This window comes from Cyprinus carpio, chromosome A23 (assembly GCF_018340385.1).
Source record: "Cyprinus carpio isolate SPL01 chromosome A23, ASM1834038v1, whole genome shotgun sequence".
In the NCBI taxonomy this organism is placed as follows: Eukaryota; Metazoa; Chordata; class Actinopteri; order Cypriniformes; family Cyprinidae; genus Cyprinus; species Cyprinus carpio.
In genome coordinates, this window is record NC_056594.1 from 3,917,492 (window position 1) to 3,937,058 (window position 19,567).

General features: G+C 36.2%; 1 protein-coding gene across 3 annotated transcripts; it reads left to right on the forward strand.

Moving 5' to 3' along the window:
* Positions 1-2,116: 2,116 nt before the first annotated feature.
* Positions 2,117-8,475, forward strand: LOC109048330 (potassium voltage-gated channel subfamily A member 2). 3 transcript variants are annotated; one of them, XM_042712671.1, is made up of 3 exons: positions 2,117-2,464; positions 3,055-3,456; positions 4,921-8,475. In XM_042712671.1, exon 3 carries the CDS (start codon positions 5,060-5,062, stop codon positions 6,542-6,544), a length of 1,485 nt encoding a protein of 494 aa, XP_042568605.1. In that variant the 5' UTR covers positions 2,117-2,464; positions 3,055-3,456; positions 4,921-5,059; the 3' UTR covers positions 6,545-8,475. The 3 variants fall into 3 exon arrangements, with proteins under 3 accessions (XP_042568605.1, XP_042568606.1, XP_042568604.1); XM_042712672.1 differs by having other exon boundaries at positions 2,117-2,396; XM_042712670.1 differs by having other exon boundaries at positions 2,117-3,456.
* The last annotated feature ends 11,092 nt before the right edge of the window (positions 8,476-19,567 follow it).

Sequence of the window (19,567 nt, forward strand, 5' to 3'; positions counted from 1 at the left end):
GAGTTAAGCCCAGAGAGGGCTCCTGTTACTGAGTTAAGCCCAGAGAGGGCTCCCGTTCCTGAGTTCAGTCCTGAAAACTCACAAATGACTGCCCTCCCACCCGCTCCTGCCTCCTCCTCCGCTGTCGTCTGGCAGCCCCTCTGCTCGTCCTCAGCCCACTATCTGCACGGTGTGGAGTGCTCTCGTTTTTGAGCAGCATTGCACGGTGTTGGTGTGTCAATTTACTGCGTCTCCCTTGTGGCTGGAGTATCCCTTGACTCCGCCTCCCTCCCTCCTCCGGGCTCCCTCGTCCCTCCGGTTCCACCTTGGTCTGGCTCCTCCGGCTGCGCTTCGTCCCTTTGTCCCTCCGGCTCCATCAGGCTCCTTCATCCCTTCGGCTCCTCCTCAGTCCTCTGCCGCTCCGGCTCCACCATGGCCTTTTGGATCCACGCCTCCACGTCAGTCGCCGGTGCCATCTGTTCCGCCTTGGTCCTCCAGATCCTCCCCGTCGCCGTGGCTTATCGGCTTTCCATCTCCACCTCGGCTTCCTTGTTCCTTGTTAAATAAATCTATATTTGTTCTGGATTCGTCCCCTGGCTCCAACACAGCTGCAGACCGTGACTATCTATCTATCTATCTATCTATCTATCTATCTATCTATCTATCTATCTATCTATCTATCTATCTATCTATCTATCTATCTATCTATCTATCTAAAGATGTGAAGCACACTACAAGTACACATTCAATATTGCCAGTTGTGGTAACTGTTGTTGTTTTGTATGGAATAGATTTTATTTTAAGATTTAAAAGTTTAAAGTTTAAAAAAGTAAATAATAACATTAAATAAACAATAGTGATTACTCTTTCAGAACACCATAATGAGCAATCAAACTGTTTCTTTAACAGTCTAAATGGAGGTGGTTTCACCTTTCAACCTTGTCCTCAGGACAAATCAGTCAGTCACCATAAATGCTGATCTCCTCATCTCCTTATCCAAACATCGACCCATAATACCCACTTTCATCAAATCATCATCACATCAGTCCAGCGCTATCAATAAGGCTACATATTTGGCTCAGTTCATCAGATGGTGTTTATTTTGCTGGTTTAGTAAACATGCAGTGGCATTGTGCAATCAGCCTCTCTCGATGCATGATCACGCAGCAGGCACGCACAGTTCATCCTCTCTCGCGCGCACAAACAGAGCAACAGTCCCCAGAGATACTTTAGCACCTCCCTAATGTACCCGTTGTAACTCCACGCTACCCATTTCTCATTTCACTTTGGAAATGAACAGACATATTCGGGTCTAGCAGTAGCCAGGACTCTCTATGAATTATCACAGGTTTCTAGCAAGTATAAAATGCATTTTGTGTGCAAAAGAATACAAAATACGTTAATATGACTAAATATAGAGTGTAAATGCATATGCTAGATTCAAAATGTTATTCAGTGGCAGCAAGTTTTCCCAAAGTCTTTGTTCTACATGTATTACATCAAGGCTCAAAATCCAGTCTTTACAGCTTCCAGACAGTGAGCGACTGGAGCAGCAGAGATATATGGACTCATTAGTGAGTCAGGCAAGTATGAGGGAAAAAAGTGCTGTTAATTATGCTTAGGACATCATTATTCACATGTTAAGAACTGATAAGAAATATGTGCATATTAACTCAGCTCCAGCCCATTAAGGTTAAATTTGACATATTTAAGAGGCCTTAGGTCTGTGTTATACTTATAATGTTCATTTATAAGTATAATACATTTTATATTATACTTTCAATATATTTTCAATACATTTTAACATTATTACATTTATTTATATTATTTTAGAATAATAATAAAAATTAGAAATAAAATGATAAAAAGGTAATTTGGACTGGAATACTATTTTTTACATGTTAATTATAAATATGTGCAGTTTAATTTATGAACAATTATATTTAACATAAAAATGTGTAATATGACAACTTCATAGCATAAAAATATATTATTATTATTATTATTATTAATATTAATTTTATTTGTTTTAAAATATTGCACATGATATTTTTAATAAATAAATAGACATTTTAATAAATATTTCGACAAATACATATTTTAAAAAAGGAAATAACTGTAAATTACTCTGATAATAGTCATTCTGATCCCAGAGGCAGCGAGGTACCAGCAGCAGCTGAATTAGCGCAGAGGAGGCGCTTCCCCTTTAATTTGCCCACGCTGTATAGCGGTAAGGAGTGGTGGTGAGCAGCTGCACAGCTCACTTTAGTCTCTTTGTATGCGCAGCAGTGCTTAACTGCAGCCTAAACCGCTCGCTCTAACAAAATAATTATGAGTAAAAGACGAAAAGTTGGACTTTGACATGAAATGGCTCGTACACGCCGCGCCACTCCCTAAAATGAACGAGGAGAGCACAAGTAAGCGCACGAGGAATCCCTGTGCTTATTTCGATGGATATTTTGCATCTTGAAAACAACTCGGGAAGGTTGACTTTTTATTTTTAAATGCATGCTTTGATGCATCAATGCACTGAGTGAAACGAAATGCGTGAATGCCTTTAGCACAGTAATGCATGGGCATGCTTTGATCGTCCACCTAGAGAGAGGATCCTATTGCTGAAGCATGTCAGTGCAGACACCTCGCGCTTGCGTGAAGGGGTTAAAACACTGATCACAGCCGGTGTGATGTGTTTTCATGGGTGCATGAGCCTGGAATCTGAATATGTGTCTTGTTATTAAAAAAATAAAAATAAAAAAATAAAAAACCTTGTTTTTGGACAATTGGATAACAGCTTAAAAGGAACGCTGTCTTTGTGCAACGAAAAAAAAAGGCAAATTTAAGACTGGGAACATCTGAAACGTGATGCTCTATGGATTTCTGCCCGTAAGATGAGCACGTTTGCTCAACAACAAGATGTTGCCACTCCTCAGAGCATCATTTTGGCCAGCAAACTCGAGCGGCCACACGTATTCAGGCAATTCTCCTCAGCCTCTTGCGTTAAATGTTACTATCTTGTGTAATGTGAGCATGTTTGAGGCGACGCCCAACGCAAATAGCTCCCCTGTTTCTTTGCAGATCTCCGAATTGAGTCGAGACAACACTGTGAGGACACAGGGGGTGTCAGATTTTGCTGACCATAGCATCTTTGGACCGTTTCAATGGGAAGCGCTTTGCAAATAACGCCTTAAGGGAGCCCCCTTCGCTTTGCCTCCGTTCATTTCTTTGAGACACGCTGCTGTATGTTTCCCGTTTGTCCTGAAGGCGCACACGGGCGGATATATTCGAGTCCGGCGCGGCAGATCTGGCGCAGCGTTTGGGAGGAACACCAGGATCATTGCAGTACCTGTAATGAATGGCTGCTGAAAGACACCACTGACCCTGGCAACGAGACATTATATTAGTCCTGCTGGTGTCATGTGAACATAATCATTTTGCAAATGATTTCTCGGGCGCTTTGGGGACTCTTGGTGCTTGCAGGTAAGCTTGCGTAACCTACTCTTTGCTTATTGCAGTTATACTGTCTGTGGATGCTGAGCTGACTGACTTCATGGAAGCTTCAAATTGTTTTGTATTTGAATAACACACTGAAGCTGGATGAATATGTTTAATTAGACACACTGCAATGACTCATGTTTGTCTGTGATTTAAATTAACACCCCTAGCTAAAACCAGCCTAAGCTGGTTTGCTGGTCTTAGCTGGTCTCTCAGCCTTTTAACCGACAGCTAAACCTTCTGAGCAACAGCTTAGGCAGGCTGGGAGACCTGCTTAAAACAGTTATGAGCAGCCTAGCAAACTGTGAGGCTTTAAGCAGTAGAGACACTGACTGCTGTTACTAGATGCACAAGAATAGTCCAGTACTGATCAGAATTAGTTTATATTCCCATTATGCACACATTAACATAATATTAACCGCATAACTGATAACCAATATTCTGGTTTCTATGGCAAATTATCCAAATTACAATGTTGGATCATGTAATCAACACTTACTCCAGAAATCCACTATAATTTAACATTCATTTATATATGCATTAGATACACACATTTGTAAAAAAAAAAAAAAAAAAAAAAAAACATGCTATTGAAGAAACACATTTATGGAGCAATGAGGCTATGTGAGAGCTCCTAATTAATAACATTAAAAATAAATAACTATTGCCTAAATATATTGCAAGATCATCTGCAGTATTTCCCAAAACAATACAGCAATACTGCAATTATTGTACAGCCTGAAAAGTTATTTTTCAGATTACATCCCTAAATGGTATACACTATACAGACCTTATTTGGAAAATTATGTGCATGTAAATGTAGATGTATATGTTTTATTATTTTTTTAGATATATTTGTCTTAACATATATTTACCTATTGTTGGTGAACTAAGGTAGACAGTGTTTCATTTCTTCAACTTTTCTATCTCAAGCAGTCTTGCTGTCTTGGCAAAATGCATTTGGGGAGGTTTTGGAATATCCAATTATGATTTAAGTGCACTCAAGCTGTTATTAGATTTACAGTGCATAATTGAATCCTAAGAGGAATGATACAGTCTTGCCATGGCAAGTATCGATCTACTTGGAAGATAAAAGCAAATACAATGTGTAAAGTGGTCAGGCTGACTTCTCTATGTGATTGATAGACGTTTATATATGCGCCCTGGTTTTCTGTAGCCATGCTTTTCCTTAGCAGACATGATTTGGATCCTTGTGCATTGTTTCAATGTCTCTTTACTTTCTTTGGAGATTTAATGTTGTTTGAGTAAATTGCAATATTAGTTCAAAAACAAAATGAGTTTGTGTTGGAAAATGAGGAATCCAAATAAACTCAGTTGAGTAGAATAAATTCATATTCAGTAAGCATGTTGCATTCTCACAGTGCACATGTTGAAAAAAGAATGCTTGTTGGCTTAAGTAATCTTTTTCCTGCTTTATATTTCTTTCAGTGTTTCCTGGGTTCTAATGCAAGAGGGAGGTGTTAACCAGTGAAAGGAAGCCCCAAATTTCCTGCTTCTTTCCTACAAACTTTTAGAGGCAACATCGTCGCATCCTGACCACAAACTGCAGGTTGCATTCATTCACAGCATGACTGTTGCCACAGGCGACCCAGTTGATGAAGCCGCAGCTCACCCGGGTCAGCCACAGGACACGTATGACCCGGATCCAGATCATGAGTGCTGCGAAAGGGTGGTTATTAACATCTCTGGCCTGCGCTTTGAGACGCAGCTCAAAACTCTGTCTCAGTTCCCCGAGACATTGCTCGGGGACCCCAAAAAGAGAATGCGCTATTTTGACCCTCTGAGGAACGAGTACTTTTTTGACAGGAACCGCCCAAGTTTTGACGCCATTTTGTATTACTACCAGTCAGGTGGCAGGCTGCGGAGGCCTGTCAATGTGACATTGGATATTTTTTCTGAGGAGATACGTTTTTATGAGCTCGGGGAAGAAGCCATCGAGATGTTCAGGGAGGATGAAGGATTTATTAAGGAAGAGGAGAAACTCCTGCCAGAAAATGAGTTTCAGCGGCAGGTGTGGCTGCTCTTTGAGTACCCTGAAAGTTCAGGGCCTGCCCGGATTATTGCGATCATTTCCGTCATGGTCATCCTCATATCTATAGTCAGTTTTTGCCTGGAGACACTTCCGGTTTTTCGCAATGAGGACCTGGACCCGCACAAAATTTCCATGAGCTCCAACTCAACAAATAGTTACACCTCCAACTACTTTACTGACCCCTTCTTCATCCTGGAGACCCTTTGCATCATATGGTTCTCCTTCGAGTTCCTGGTGCGGTTCTTTGCGTGTCCCAGCAAAGCGGGCTTCTTTGTCAATATAATGAACATCATTGATATTGTGGCTATCATACCGTACTTTATCACCTTGGGCACAGAGCTAGCAGAGAAGCCAGAGGATGGCCAGCAAGGGCAGCAAGCCATGTCGCTTGCCATTTTGAGGGTCATCAGATTAGTACGAGTCTTCAGGATCTTCAAACTGTCCCGGCACTCGAAAGGGCTGCAGATTCTTGGGCAAACGCTCAAGGCCAGCATGAGGGAGCTAGGGCTGCTTATCTTTTTTCTCTTCATCGGAGTCATTCTCTTTTCAAGTGCTGTCTACTTCGCAGAGGCGGACGAGCCTGACTCACAGTTTATTAGCATCCCTGATGCCTTCTGGTGGGCCGTGGTCACAATGACGACAGTAGGGTACGGTGACATGGTTCCAACTACTATCGGTGGAAAAATTGTGGGATCCCTGTGTGCTATCGCTGGTGTGCTGACCATTGCCTTGCCCGTGCCTGTCATAGTCTCAAACTTCAACTACTTCTACCATCGAGAGACAGAAGGTGAGGAACAGGCCCAGTATCTTAATGTGACCAGCGTGCCCAAGATAGACTCCTCAGAAGATCTGAAAAAGAGCCACAGCGGGTCAACCATGAGCAAGTCTGACTACATGGAAATTCAAGAAGCCGTTAACAACAGCAACGAGGAGTTTCGAGAGGAGAACAACAAGACTGCCAACTGCACCCTAACCAACACTAACTATGTTAACATCACCAAAATGCTTACAGATGTATAACTGCTTTGAACAGCCTTGCAAAGAAGGTGAGATAAAGTAGGGGAGTGCAAACCCCAGTTTTGAAGGCTTCAGATGCCTCGTGCAAGAGGTTCAAGACGGGAGAACTGAAATGTGTCCATTTGAGCGAAGGATCAATAGGGAAGACCTGTTCATCATTCCATACCCATTCCCTGTCGCAAGTTCTGGAAAACTTGATTGTTGGGGGACGTTGTTTTGCATCCTCGTGTTCAGTGTCTGCATGGAGTTTGTCTTTTCTGTGTGACTGTTCTAGTAGTCGTTCTGCTTGCAACAGTAGCCAAATCGTAGCCCAATAGATACATGCGTAGCATAGAGGGACCAATTCCTGACTCCCACTCCCCATTCACTGCCAACCTGAGGACCCCTTGAGTCTTTTTCAAGTGTATTTGTACCTTGGAAAAACAACAATTTTGTCACTCCAAATTGATCAGTGGCTTTAAAACATGGAGGAGTTAATGTATATTTGTGAAGAATCACCATGGAGGATGTATTTCTCTGTGAATGCACAAACGCTGCCTGTCCTGCCAGGACAACAGCATACCATGGGTGGTACCTAAAATATAGCATTCCATCTTGTGACGGAGAAATACATGCATGACCAATCATGGAGGCCTGGAAAGCCAGTTAAACTGCCCCTTTTCTCTATCTCTGACCATTTTTCCCTCTTCTGCTGCCAATGTTCTAGGATTTCAGTGTGTCCCGTGTTAGAGTAAACAGACCTGAAAGTGGAGCGGAGATTGTTTTGAAGTTGCCCATTTTTCTATCGTCGTCATTCCATTATTCTGCATGAGAAGCTGCCTTCCATTGCATCATTTCCACCCGTCACTTACTTTTCCCAGCATTGTAAACTTCCAAGCATTCCATGTGTATGAGAAATGTCTTTTGTAATGAACATCTACCCCTACAAGCATCTGACGAGGGGTTGCAGGAGTGTAGATATTTTACTGTGACATTGCAGCCATCAACAGCAAAACACTAGCTCACTATGTCAGGTCACCAAAGATGAAGTCCACTGCCACTATTTATTGCATTTTTATGTTGTTTTTACATTTTTTGTGCCATTTCATGGTGCATCCTGCTCATTATATGATGCTGGAGAATTTGGATAAAACTTGTATGAAAATGATGCTTCCTTGAATAGCTTTTGTAAGAGATAGGAAATATTCTACTACTTTTGTGATGCATGTCTGGTACACATTCCTTGTAGCATGCATGTAGGAAGAATGATACTTACAAAACTAGAAATAAGTATTCATATCTTTATCAATATAAATATTTTCTCTGTGAGATTAACAGTATGTGCAATATTAGAAATGTTTTTTTTTTTGTTTGTTTTGTTTTTTTTTAAGGTTACAAGATTTTACAAATAGTTTTCTATGTTAGTAGGCTAATATATTAGTTATTATGTAATAGCCCACTTTTTTGAATACCATCAAGGTTGTTCATTTTGAAGTTTGGTTTAATTAAGCGAGGGAGAGTGAGATGCACCAATTAAAATGAGCATTTAAAAGCACCACATTTGGATATGAGGGAAATCTAACTTTAAAAAATCTCAATCCCTGATTTAATAACAAGGGATTCTGATGATTTTGTCAAATCAAATGTTGGTACACTTAACATGTCTAGTCTGTAGCTTATCCTTGTGTTGATGTTAAAGACCTCATGAAATTAAATTGGACTTTTTAGCTTTTAATCCAGTTTTAATCCAGTTAGTTTTGGGTTTTGAGGTATGTTAAGCCTTTCTAAGAAAAGGAAGCAAAATACTGATAATATCATCTGTTAAGGACAATATACAGGTGCATCTCAATAAATTAGAATGTCTTGGAAAAGTTCATTTATTTCAGTAATTCAGCAGGTGTTTTGAGTTGATTAGCTGATTGGCATGTCACCATATTCTAATTTGTTGAGATAGTGAATTGGTGGGTTTTTTGTTAAATGTGAGTCAAAATCATCACAATTAAAAGAACCAAAAACTTAAACTACTTCAATCTGTATACACTGAATTTATTTAATACACGAGTTTCACAATTTGAGTTGAATTACTGAAATAAATGAACTTTTCCACAACATTCTAATTTATTGAGATGCACCCGGAATTTTATTTATTTATTTATTTATTTATTTGGTTGATTAAATACTCCCTAGAATGAAAAAAAAAAAAAAAAAAATCTCCTGTTTCCAAATAGGTTTGGCTGGTTAGTGTCTATAGTTAGCCCCTGCTGGTAAATAATGTAACTACACCATTATGCATATGCAAATGTATATTTCTCCATTAAAGTGAAGCCATGTGTATTTATGAAATCATATTTTAAATAACAAATATATCACAAAACATATTTTATTGTTTTTACACTAGTGACTTTTTTTGTATTTATTTATTTATTTGTTTGTTTTTATTTTTAATTTTTTATTTTTCTCTCTCTCTCTCCAGTCTCTAGTCATGGCATTGTTTTTGTTAAACCATTTCATGGGGTCTTTAAAGAGGGAAATAATAGCAGAAAACCACTTGTTTTGAAATCCAAGCGGTTCAGGACCTATGCAATTTACAGTTGAGAAGTAGAAAAGCTCTATGGTAATTAAAGAGTACTTACCCTACCACCCCATTTTAAACACGTTCAACTCAGAATTACATTCACTCCACTGCCAAAACTCTTAGCAGATCTCCTTGCAACTATTTTTGCTGTTACACTGGCTGAATGAGAGGTAAGCCTCTGGCCATCGAGGCTACACAAATTCTCTTTGAAAACATCTCAGTGAGGCAATACTGCCATATCCAAGAGCGTGGTGCGCCATTCATTCCACCCTTTACATATGCAAGACATCCTAACCTAATAACACTTTTACTACAAGTGAAGGTTTGGGGTTGAGCCTATGCTAAGCCATGCTACCTGCTTTCACCAGTTTTAAGGCAATGTTTAGAGAAAGCAGAGATCGCTTAAGAAGAGTCTCCCAGACTTGGAATAGTAAGCAACATATTGCAGCCATTACTGTAACGTTCAGCCTTAATGGATGGGACACTTTTCTTGGTCTCTCAAAAAGACATAAAATTGTGTCAAGAATGTGATGACATTCTTGAAGTCACTTAAAGTTAACATGAAACTGTTCACAATCCGTTTTACTTGTGTAATGTGATATATGGCTACGCAAAATATGATATTTAAAGAGAAAAATGTTGAAATTAATTGATTAGAGTATGAAAAGGACATGAGAGTAAAAGGGATGTGTGAAGTAAAAAAAAAATCATGTTGACATATTTGTCATATTTTAAGGCATTTATTCATACATAGTAGTTTAGAATCACAATTATTTTTTTCGTCCTCTCATATTTACCTTCACAGATTCCATCACATCCTGTTGTAATGACTGTATATCCTACATAACATACGCCACTCTGAGGATGCTTGTCAGTCACCTCAGGAAAACAGACTTTCTCAATGTGTGTTGTTGAATGCATGCAAAAGCCCTTTTACATTGGATGTCCATGCGAAGGATGATATGCAGTAATTAGGCAAGCCCTTTTACACTGCCAGGGCTACAATTATCTTTGAGATGAAGGGATAGTTGATAAGATGTCATAATGTTTGTTAGCGTTTTATAGCGAAATACGCCGAACTGATGCTCTGAAAGTATCGTATTTAATAGGATCTCCATAGCTGCCTCATTGTCTGAAATTGTGAATATATTGTTTTTAATGTATTCACCACGACAGTCGGTCTGTACATTTGTAATACTCTAGAGATTTCAAATACTTTTAACGCCTATATATAAACACAGCTTTGTGATGATACTTTCAAAAAATCCGCTGCTTTCATTGTTGTCTTAATGCAAGCTATAGCTTTATAAAACACGTCCACCATGTAACACAGTTTCTCAATAGACAAAAAATGCACAGCTGCAATTATATCCTTTAAACCTTATCCAAATCTAGATGTATTGTAGTATTAGTATACTTCATATACATTAAGCAAAAACACTGAAAAAAAAAAAAAAAAAAAAGATCCTCTAACTGTATTTATCATAGAAGCTTTGCCTATCGATTACTGCGGTATATAAATGTATCAGCAATCAAACCAAGCCTTTATATCTAATCAATATTCAACTGAATGTCATTACAGGCTTTACTGTTTTACACTCAGGCATGATTTATGGATAAAAAAAGCAAGCCTTCATTTGCTATAAACATGTACATGCAATACGGAAATACATTGTATATATAGATAAAGATGGGTGGACAAATGAACAAACAGATAGATGAACAGACTAAGACTGAGAGGATAGGTGAGCAGATGTGGTTAGAGCAGAATAAGATCATAAAGATTGATGGAGGTGGTCACTTCTTGTTTTAGAGTTGTTTTTGGGTTTTTTTAGGTGTGAGCATTAATCCGATTTGTTTTCCAAATCCAGTTGTTTTGGACTGACTGTCTATGCTGTAGTGCTTAAAGTGACTGGATCTGTTTGTTAAGACACTGTAGCCAATATCTAATATAGCGTATCTACATTGCTCACTATGGTAATGACTATAGCATTGAGCAACTAAAAAAGGGTGTATTTCATTCATCCAATGCATCGTTTACTATGTAGCAAATAATAAATTCCATAGTTCACTACATGAAAAAAAGGGTGAATGTTGTCTGTGACATTATATACATGCTGCAGCCTGAATTAAAAAAAAGAACACTTTGAAATCCAATCCAAATATTCAAACCCTTGTGAAAAAGCAGTGTGCTTAATTGCATTAAATGTGTACTTCAAATCTAAAAAGTATGTTTTTACAAGACTACACTTGCAAAAATTATATCTGCACTTATATTAATATCTGAACCTGCAGATATGGTTAATATTAATAATGTCTGCACTTGCAGATATTAATAGTATAATACTAATTAAATAAAAGGCCACTTAAGTGTATTTAAAGAAAGTATACTATCATGACTGTTTCTCAACACCTTACACTTTTAAGAAGTGCTCTTTGTAATAATGTCAAATTAAAAACGTTACAGTTTGTTTTAATAAGTGTTAGTCATGTTTTAAAGTATGTTTTGATGTGACTAAAATACTCAAGCAAATATAAAGTATGCGGTTATAATTTGAACTGTAGTATGTTTTTTATGTTTATTTAATGTTAATATATTTTAAATGTACTAATTTGCAACTTTACCATCGCAAATGTGTGATTACAAATATATTTGAATAGTTTCAATAGAAATTACATTAAAGTATATTTTATTGTACCATAAATGCTTGTCAGTACATTCAGCAGTATACACACAATAAACCATATTTTAAAGACAACCGATGTATGAAATTACATATAAAAATAGACATTTTTATTTAATTGTAAATAACATGCAATTTAGTGTCTGAAAAACATTCAGTACGCACTTAAGTATATGTATTTTTTAAATGTATTATTTCCGTCATAAGTACTCTTTAAAAAGTACATTATGTATTTTTATTTACACAAGGTTACTGGAAAAAATCTGATTTTAATCTATCAACTTTCATTTCAGATGACCTAAGAATGTGATTTGATTCGAATTTTTGCTTCCTGTGTGAACAAGGCCTTATAGAAGTGTGAATGGCAAAACTTTGACTGCTTGGAAAAGCACATGTTATCCTTCTGTGTAGTAGCACACCTCTCTCCGCCGTCTGTGGAGATACTCTTGATGTCAACAAGTTGATGGATAATGAACTGTGCACTTCAGTGGATGAGCTGAGATATTAGGTGTTGGTCTGCATGTGTCTGTGTGTATACGTGTATGTGACATTGTCCCCACTTCGTCATCCAGGAGGCCTGATCTTTATTTCTTGTACAGCCCTTTGTTTTCTAGGATAAAGAAGAAAAAGAAAAAAAAAACTTTAAAAAAACTGAGCACAATAATATAACAGACTGAAGAACCGAGAGATGGAGGACTCGGTACATTCTCTGGATGTGATAAATGTCATGCACTTTACAAGGACCACTGGACGCTAATGCTTAACCTAAAAGACAATCTTGGAAAGAGAACAAGAGATGCATCTTTTCCTTCCAAAAGATTATAACTGTAAAGAGATCTATCAATAATGATTATGAGGATGAGTATATTATAAATCATGATAAGCTTACAATGACTTGTGATTATTTCTGTGTCTCTTTAATTTTGGGATGATGGTGGTGATGTTGATTGATTCATTTTTTGAAATTGTTAGTGGTTACTGGTGGATTCATTAGTTTTAAGTCTTTTGTCAAATTGCCTCTTATTTTATTTTATTTTATTTTATTTTATTATTCACATGCTCAATGTCATTTGACTTAAAATAGTGAATCTAGATTGTGTTTGAGTTTATTTTTATTACTATTATTTTTAATTATTATTCAGTGTTGGTTTTAACCTTCTCATACCTAATTGCTGTATTTTATTTTATTTTATTTTATTTTAGTATTTTATTTAAGTATTTTATTTTATTTTTCACATGCTCAGTGTAACAAATTATTTTTTAAATAATGACCTAAATATAGTCAATCTAGAAAAACATGTAGAAATTTTATTTTATTTTATTTTATTTTATTTTTCACATGCTCAGTGTAACAAATTATAATGACCTATAAATAGTTAATCTAGAAAAAATGTAGAAATTTTATTTTATTTTATTTTATTTTATTTTATTTTATTTTATTTTATTTTATTTTATTTTGGGTTTAACCTTCTCTTACCTACTGTAATTATTTTATTTTATTTTATTTTATTTTATTTTATTTTATTTTATTTTATTTTATTTTATTTTATTTTATTTTATTTTATTTTTCACATAGTGTAACAAATTATTTTTTAAACAATGACCTAAAAGTAGTTAATCTAGAAATGTAGATTTTTTTTTTTATTTTATTTTATTTTGGGTTTTAACCTTCTCTTACCTACTGTAATTGTTTTTTGTGTTTTATTTTAAGTTAATTTGGTGAATTAAGTTTATTTTTTTGTTTTTTTTTAGTGTTTAGTAGCTGAAATAAAGTTTTCAGTTTTATTTTCAGTTACTGTAGTACATCAAGTTATATATATAAATTTGAAACCATGTCTAAATTAGAAGTATCATATGTTTTTAAGAGTTTGCATGTGGTTGCTTAGACAGGTAAAAAAAAAAAAAAAAAAAACCGTACTCTCAGTGCTGTACATGAGGCCATTATACATCTTTCTGTTGCTAGTGAATGCTACTGAGCAGAAAGATCCGTCCAAATGCATTGTGTTTCGTTCCTAATTTAAGCAAAATGCACTCTGCGTTGTGCCGAGAAAGCAAAGTCATCTATTTATAGTCCACTCCATATGGACGATGGATAACCTGTGGGAGAGCAAACATTTCCAGCTTCCTGCGACAGGTGAAGATCTCACCTTGCACCGGCCCGTCTCTCCCATCTGTTCTAGTAGAGCTCAGCTGGTCCAAACCTGCCCAACACCATTACCACCCCACTGTCACCTCCACAGGTTCTTACTCTGCTGCAGATGCCTCTGTTCTCTCATTGTTTATAAGAAGGGATGACAGACTGTCTGAGATGAGATGGCATGTGGTAGACAGGAGTCCTGGCAGCTGATGGCTATTTATCCAAAAACGCTATCTGAGGGAGAATCTGAACACTCTCTTTCAGAGCCAGATTTAAAATGCAGCAGTCATTGCATCATTTTTAAAGTATATTAGTTATGTCAAAGAAGGGTTATGGTGCTTTAGAGCAGTGGTTCTCTAAAGGTTTCACTTCAAAACCCAGAGTACAGATTGACTGGATGTTGCCAGCAAAATATATATTATAATATATTAATTATAGGAGGTCATTTCACTTCACTTTAATATCTGAACTTGCAGATATTATTAATGTCTGTACTTGCGAATATTAATAATACAATAATAATTTAAAAAGGAAAGTACACTATCATCACTATTTCTTAACACACTTTAGCACACTTATAAAAGTGTCATTATATTTTAATAATTATATTTTAAACATACTAAAACACATGTAATGTAGGCTATGTGATTATTTTATCTTTATTAAATTAATATATTTGAATGTACTAAATTGCAACTTCATTACAAATGTGTAATAACATACAGTGCATTAAAGTATATTTTATTTTTAAACTTTTCATTTACAATTAATATGAAACTGACTGTCCAAAAACATTACATTTAGCATTTATGAATATCATTTTTGTAACATACTAAAAACAATGCTAAAAATAACCTGTTCCACAAGGGTTACTATATCAGGTATACATCACATATACTGACCTACAAACAGGCCGTATATGAATATTGAACTTAGTCCTTCACCACATTTTAGGTGCAACCCGTATGCTAATAAAGTATCGACTAATGTGCCACTGGTTGTCCCATAGAGACACATTCAGTGAATGTGTTCCACCCCTGTTCGGGAACTACGTGCATTTGGCCAGTGAAAGTAGGACAGGGAGCTGCTGGGAAGAGTCCACTGGGATCTGCAGCCTTACAGCTATATCATTGAGTCTGTGAGAGCAGGTAGTTTCTAACACCTTGCTAATAGCAATCCGTCATCTTATGTTTCTCAGCTGAGCAAAGAAAGTGACTAGAAGAGCGGAGTGAGGTTACTGTATGATCATAATTAATGACAGTCAGAGATGTTACTGTTCGCTAATACTAGAACTATTAAAATAATTGGCATAAACTGAAATGGAGCCGAAAAGAAATATAATATAAATGAAATAAATAAATAGGTTAAACTTGAAATATTTAAAAATTAGAAATGTGGAAAAAGTTTAATATGAAGTACTACATTAACTAAAACTGGTATAAAAATAAATTAATAATAAAATAATATAGTTACTAAAATCTAAACTTAAATTAAAATGCAAACTGAAAATATAGTATTGACATATAAGTCAACCTCAAGGAACATGTTTATAATTATTTATAATTAATGTTGTATTAATTATTAATTGATTGTAAAGTTTAATTTATTTTGGTTTGTAATATGTGTCTTCGCTACTTGAGAGCTAAAGTACTTTTCACTTACTGTAAATCGCATGTTTTTTTTTTTCTCTTTTTCTGTGAATGTTATGATTTGAAACTTTTGACATACAACTCATAAGTGTACATAACATAAGTGTATCCATAAGTACAAGGATATTCTCTCTTCCATCTTGATTCATTTTTCATGCTGGCACCACTTATGTTAATAATACGTAATTACAGGTGCTGGTCATATAATTAGAATATCATCAAAAAGTTGATTGATTTCACTAATTCCATTCAAAAAGTGAAACTTGTATATTATATTCATTCATTACACACAGACTGATATATTTCAAATGTTTATTTCTTTCAATTTTGATGATTATAACTGACAACTAAGGAAAATCCCAAATTCAGTATCTCAGAAAATTAGAATATCATGAAAAGGTTCAATATTGAAGACACCTGGTGCCACACTCTAATCAGTTAATTAACTCAAAACACCTTAAATGGTCTCTCAGTCTAGTTCTGTAGGCTACACAATCACGGGGAAGACTGCTGACTTGACAGTTGTCCAAAAGACAAACATTGATACCTTGCACAAGGAGGGCAAGACACAAAAGGTCATTGCAAAAGAGGCTCGCTGTTCACAGAGCTCTGTGTCCAAGCACATTAATAGACAGGCAAAGTGAAGGAAAAGATGTGATAGAAAAAGTGTACAAGCAATAGGGATAACCGCACCCTGGAGAGGATTGTGAAACAAAACCCATTCAAAAATGTGGGGGAGATTCACAAAGAGTGGACTGCAGCTGGAGTCAGTGCTTCAAGAACCACTATGCACAGACGTATGCAAGACATAACTGACAGCTGTTGCATTACTTGTGTCAAGCCACTCTTGAACAACAGACAGTGTCAGAAGCGTCTCGCTTCAAAAAGGACTGGACTGCTGCTGAGTAGTCCAAAGTTATGTTCTCTGATGAAAGTAAATTTTGCTTTTCCTTTGGAAATCAGGGTCGCAGTGTCTGGAGGAAGAGAGGAGAGGCACACAATCCACGTTGCTTGAGGTCCAGTGTAAAGTTTCCACAGTCAGTGATGGTTTGGTGTCCCATGTCATCTGCTGGTGTTGGTCCACTGTGTTTTCTGAGGTCCAAGGTCAACACAGCTGTATACCAGGAAGTTTTAGAGCACCTCATGCTTCCTGCTGCTGACCAACTTTATGGAGATGCAGATTTCATTTTCCAACAGGACTTGGCACCTGCACACATTGCCAAAGCTTCCAGTACCCGGTTTTATGAATCATTGTTTGTTTTACGACCATGGTATCCCTGTTTTAATTGGCTTGACAACTTGGATGATCTTTGGAGTATTGTGAATATGTGGATTATTTTTGAGAGGACCAACAATGCAGAAGAGCTGAAGGCCACTATCAGAGCAACCTGGGCTCTCATAACACCTGAGCAGTACCACAGACTGATCGACTCCATCTCATGCCGCATTGCTGCAGTAATTCAGGCAAAAGGAGCCCCAACTAAGTATTGAGTGCTGTACATGCTCATACTTTTCATTTTTATACTTTCTAGTTGGCCAAGATTTATAAAAATAATTTCTTAGTATTGGTCTTAATTTATATTCTAATTTTCTGAGATACTGAATTTGGGATTTTCCTTAGTTGTCAGTTATAATCATAAAAATTAAAAGAAATAAACATTTGAAATATATTAGTCTGTGTGTAATGAATTAATATAATACACAAGTTTCACTTTTTGAATGAAATTAATGAAATAAATCAACTTTTTGATGATATTCTAATTATATGACCAGCACCTGTATTAGTTAAGCTTTGAACTTTTTATAAAGTTGTATGCAGGCCTGTTTTTAGGCATTGGGGACATTGATGAGCACTATCCCTTAAACAGTGCTAAATGTGTGTCCAATATAGCCAAACAATTGAGTTTTGAGACTAAACAATTATTTTATCCATTTGGGATTTGATTTGTAATGAATTTTATTATAGCCATCAGCCAGCATGATTTCAGCTTATGTCAATAATCACATTAAACAGTGACCCATGATTCCTGCCCGATCTCACGGCATTTCGTACATATTTTACGAGGTGGCTAATTCATACGAATTCGTACGACCACACTCGTACAAATTCATACGATTTTTTCCAAATCGTACGTATTTTAAGAGTTGCACATTCGTATGAATTTGTACGAATGACCTACACCTAATCCCGCCCCTAAACTTAACCGTCACTGGGGTCTAGCCAAATCGTATGAAATCGTACGAGTGAGGTCGTACGAATTCATACGAATTAGCCACCTCGTAAAATATGTATGAATTGCCGTGAGATAGCGTTGATGATTCTGCAAAAAACTCCACCAATCAGAGAATGACAACTAGCAAATTACAGTAAAATAACTCTTTAGTGCTCGCCCACTCCCATTAAGCTTTGCAAATAATGTGTATAATCAGTCTCCCTGCAATATATATCAATCGATGGCAACCACTAGTACACCCTCAAATAAAAATAAGTGCTGTGAATCACACGGCTGTTGTTGTCCAGAAAAACTGTTTGTCCGATTGCTGTCTTGGTCAATAGAGGACCTGCAGCACTGCAGACGCAAAACCTGCATGTAACCTTAACCTTAAGTGATGAGATATCACAGACCCTAATGCAGCTGCTCAAAATTATTCTGAGTCTTGTGAGGAAGTGCAGAGACCACAGTGGATCAAATATAGCATTGGGTCGATGGTAATTGGTAAAGGCTCTGGCCTTACTCCCCTTTCACCTCCAGCACAGCAGAAGAGTAATGTTGATTTCTGTCTATGACTCAAAGCATTAGTACAAAAGAAATGTTTTGTTTGGAGGTGGAAATACAATGTACTCAATAGATTTTTCACATAGCTTCTCATTTTTGTTAACATAAGATGATTTGCAGTTAAATCCAACATGTAACTTTCCTGCATTGCATAAATGAGGTATTTTTAATTTTATTTCTCCAGATACAGAACAAAGGATCAGACATATGAAAAGGGTAGCATAATATTTCCTAGCCTATATATTTAGAAGCATGTTTCATGAATATTTAACTGAATTTATAATGCTGGATATAAATCTGTTCATGCATTAAAAATAGAAAAAGAAAAAGAAAAAAACAGATTATTATTATTATTTTTTTATGGGTTAAGACTGCAATCTGTAATCTATCTATCTATCTATCTATCTATCTATCTATCTATCTATCTATCTATCTATCTATCTATCTATCTATCTATCTATCTATCTATCTATCTATATCTTAAATGTTTTGGCTTATTGTAACACTTTTCAAAATTTTGGGCTTGGTAAGATTTTTAATGTTTTTGAAAGAAGTCTCCATTTCCACCACTGAATAAATTAAAAGGTTATTGCAACATTTTCTCTCACAGTTCTAAGTTAGTCTTGATTTCCCCCTCAGTACTGGATTTTATAACTTCAGAAAAGAAGTCAGAATTGCAAGATATATAAACTCACAATTGTGAAAAAAAAGTAAGAAAAAGAAAAAAGCAATTGTAAGAGGTAAGAATTGGACGTTTTTATCTCACTATTCTGGAAAAAAATTCGGAATTACACATTTATATCATGCAAACTGCAAGTTTATATCTATATCTATCTATCTATCTATCTATCTATATATATATATATATATATATATATATATATATATATATATATATATATATATTTACATTACATTTACATTTAGCCATTTAGCAGACGCTTTTATCCTTGAAGATGGCTAAGGACTCAGCTGCTCGGATTGAGTTGGGCAGGTCATTCCACCAGGAGGGAACATTTCATTTAAAAGTCCGTAAAAGTGACTTTGTGCTTCTTTGGGATGGCAAAATAAAGCGATGTTCACTTGCAGAACGCAAGCTTCTAGAGGGCACATAAGTTTGAAGTAATGAATTTAGGTAAAGGGGTGCAGAGCCAGTGGTGGTTTTGTATGCAAACATCAATGCCTTGAATTTTATGCGAGCAGCTATTGGTAGCCAGTGCAAATT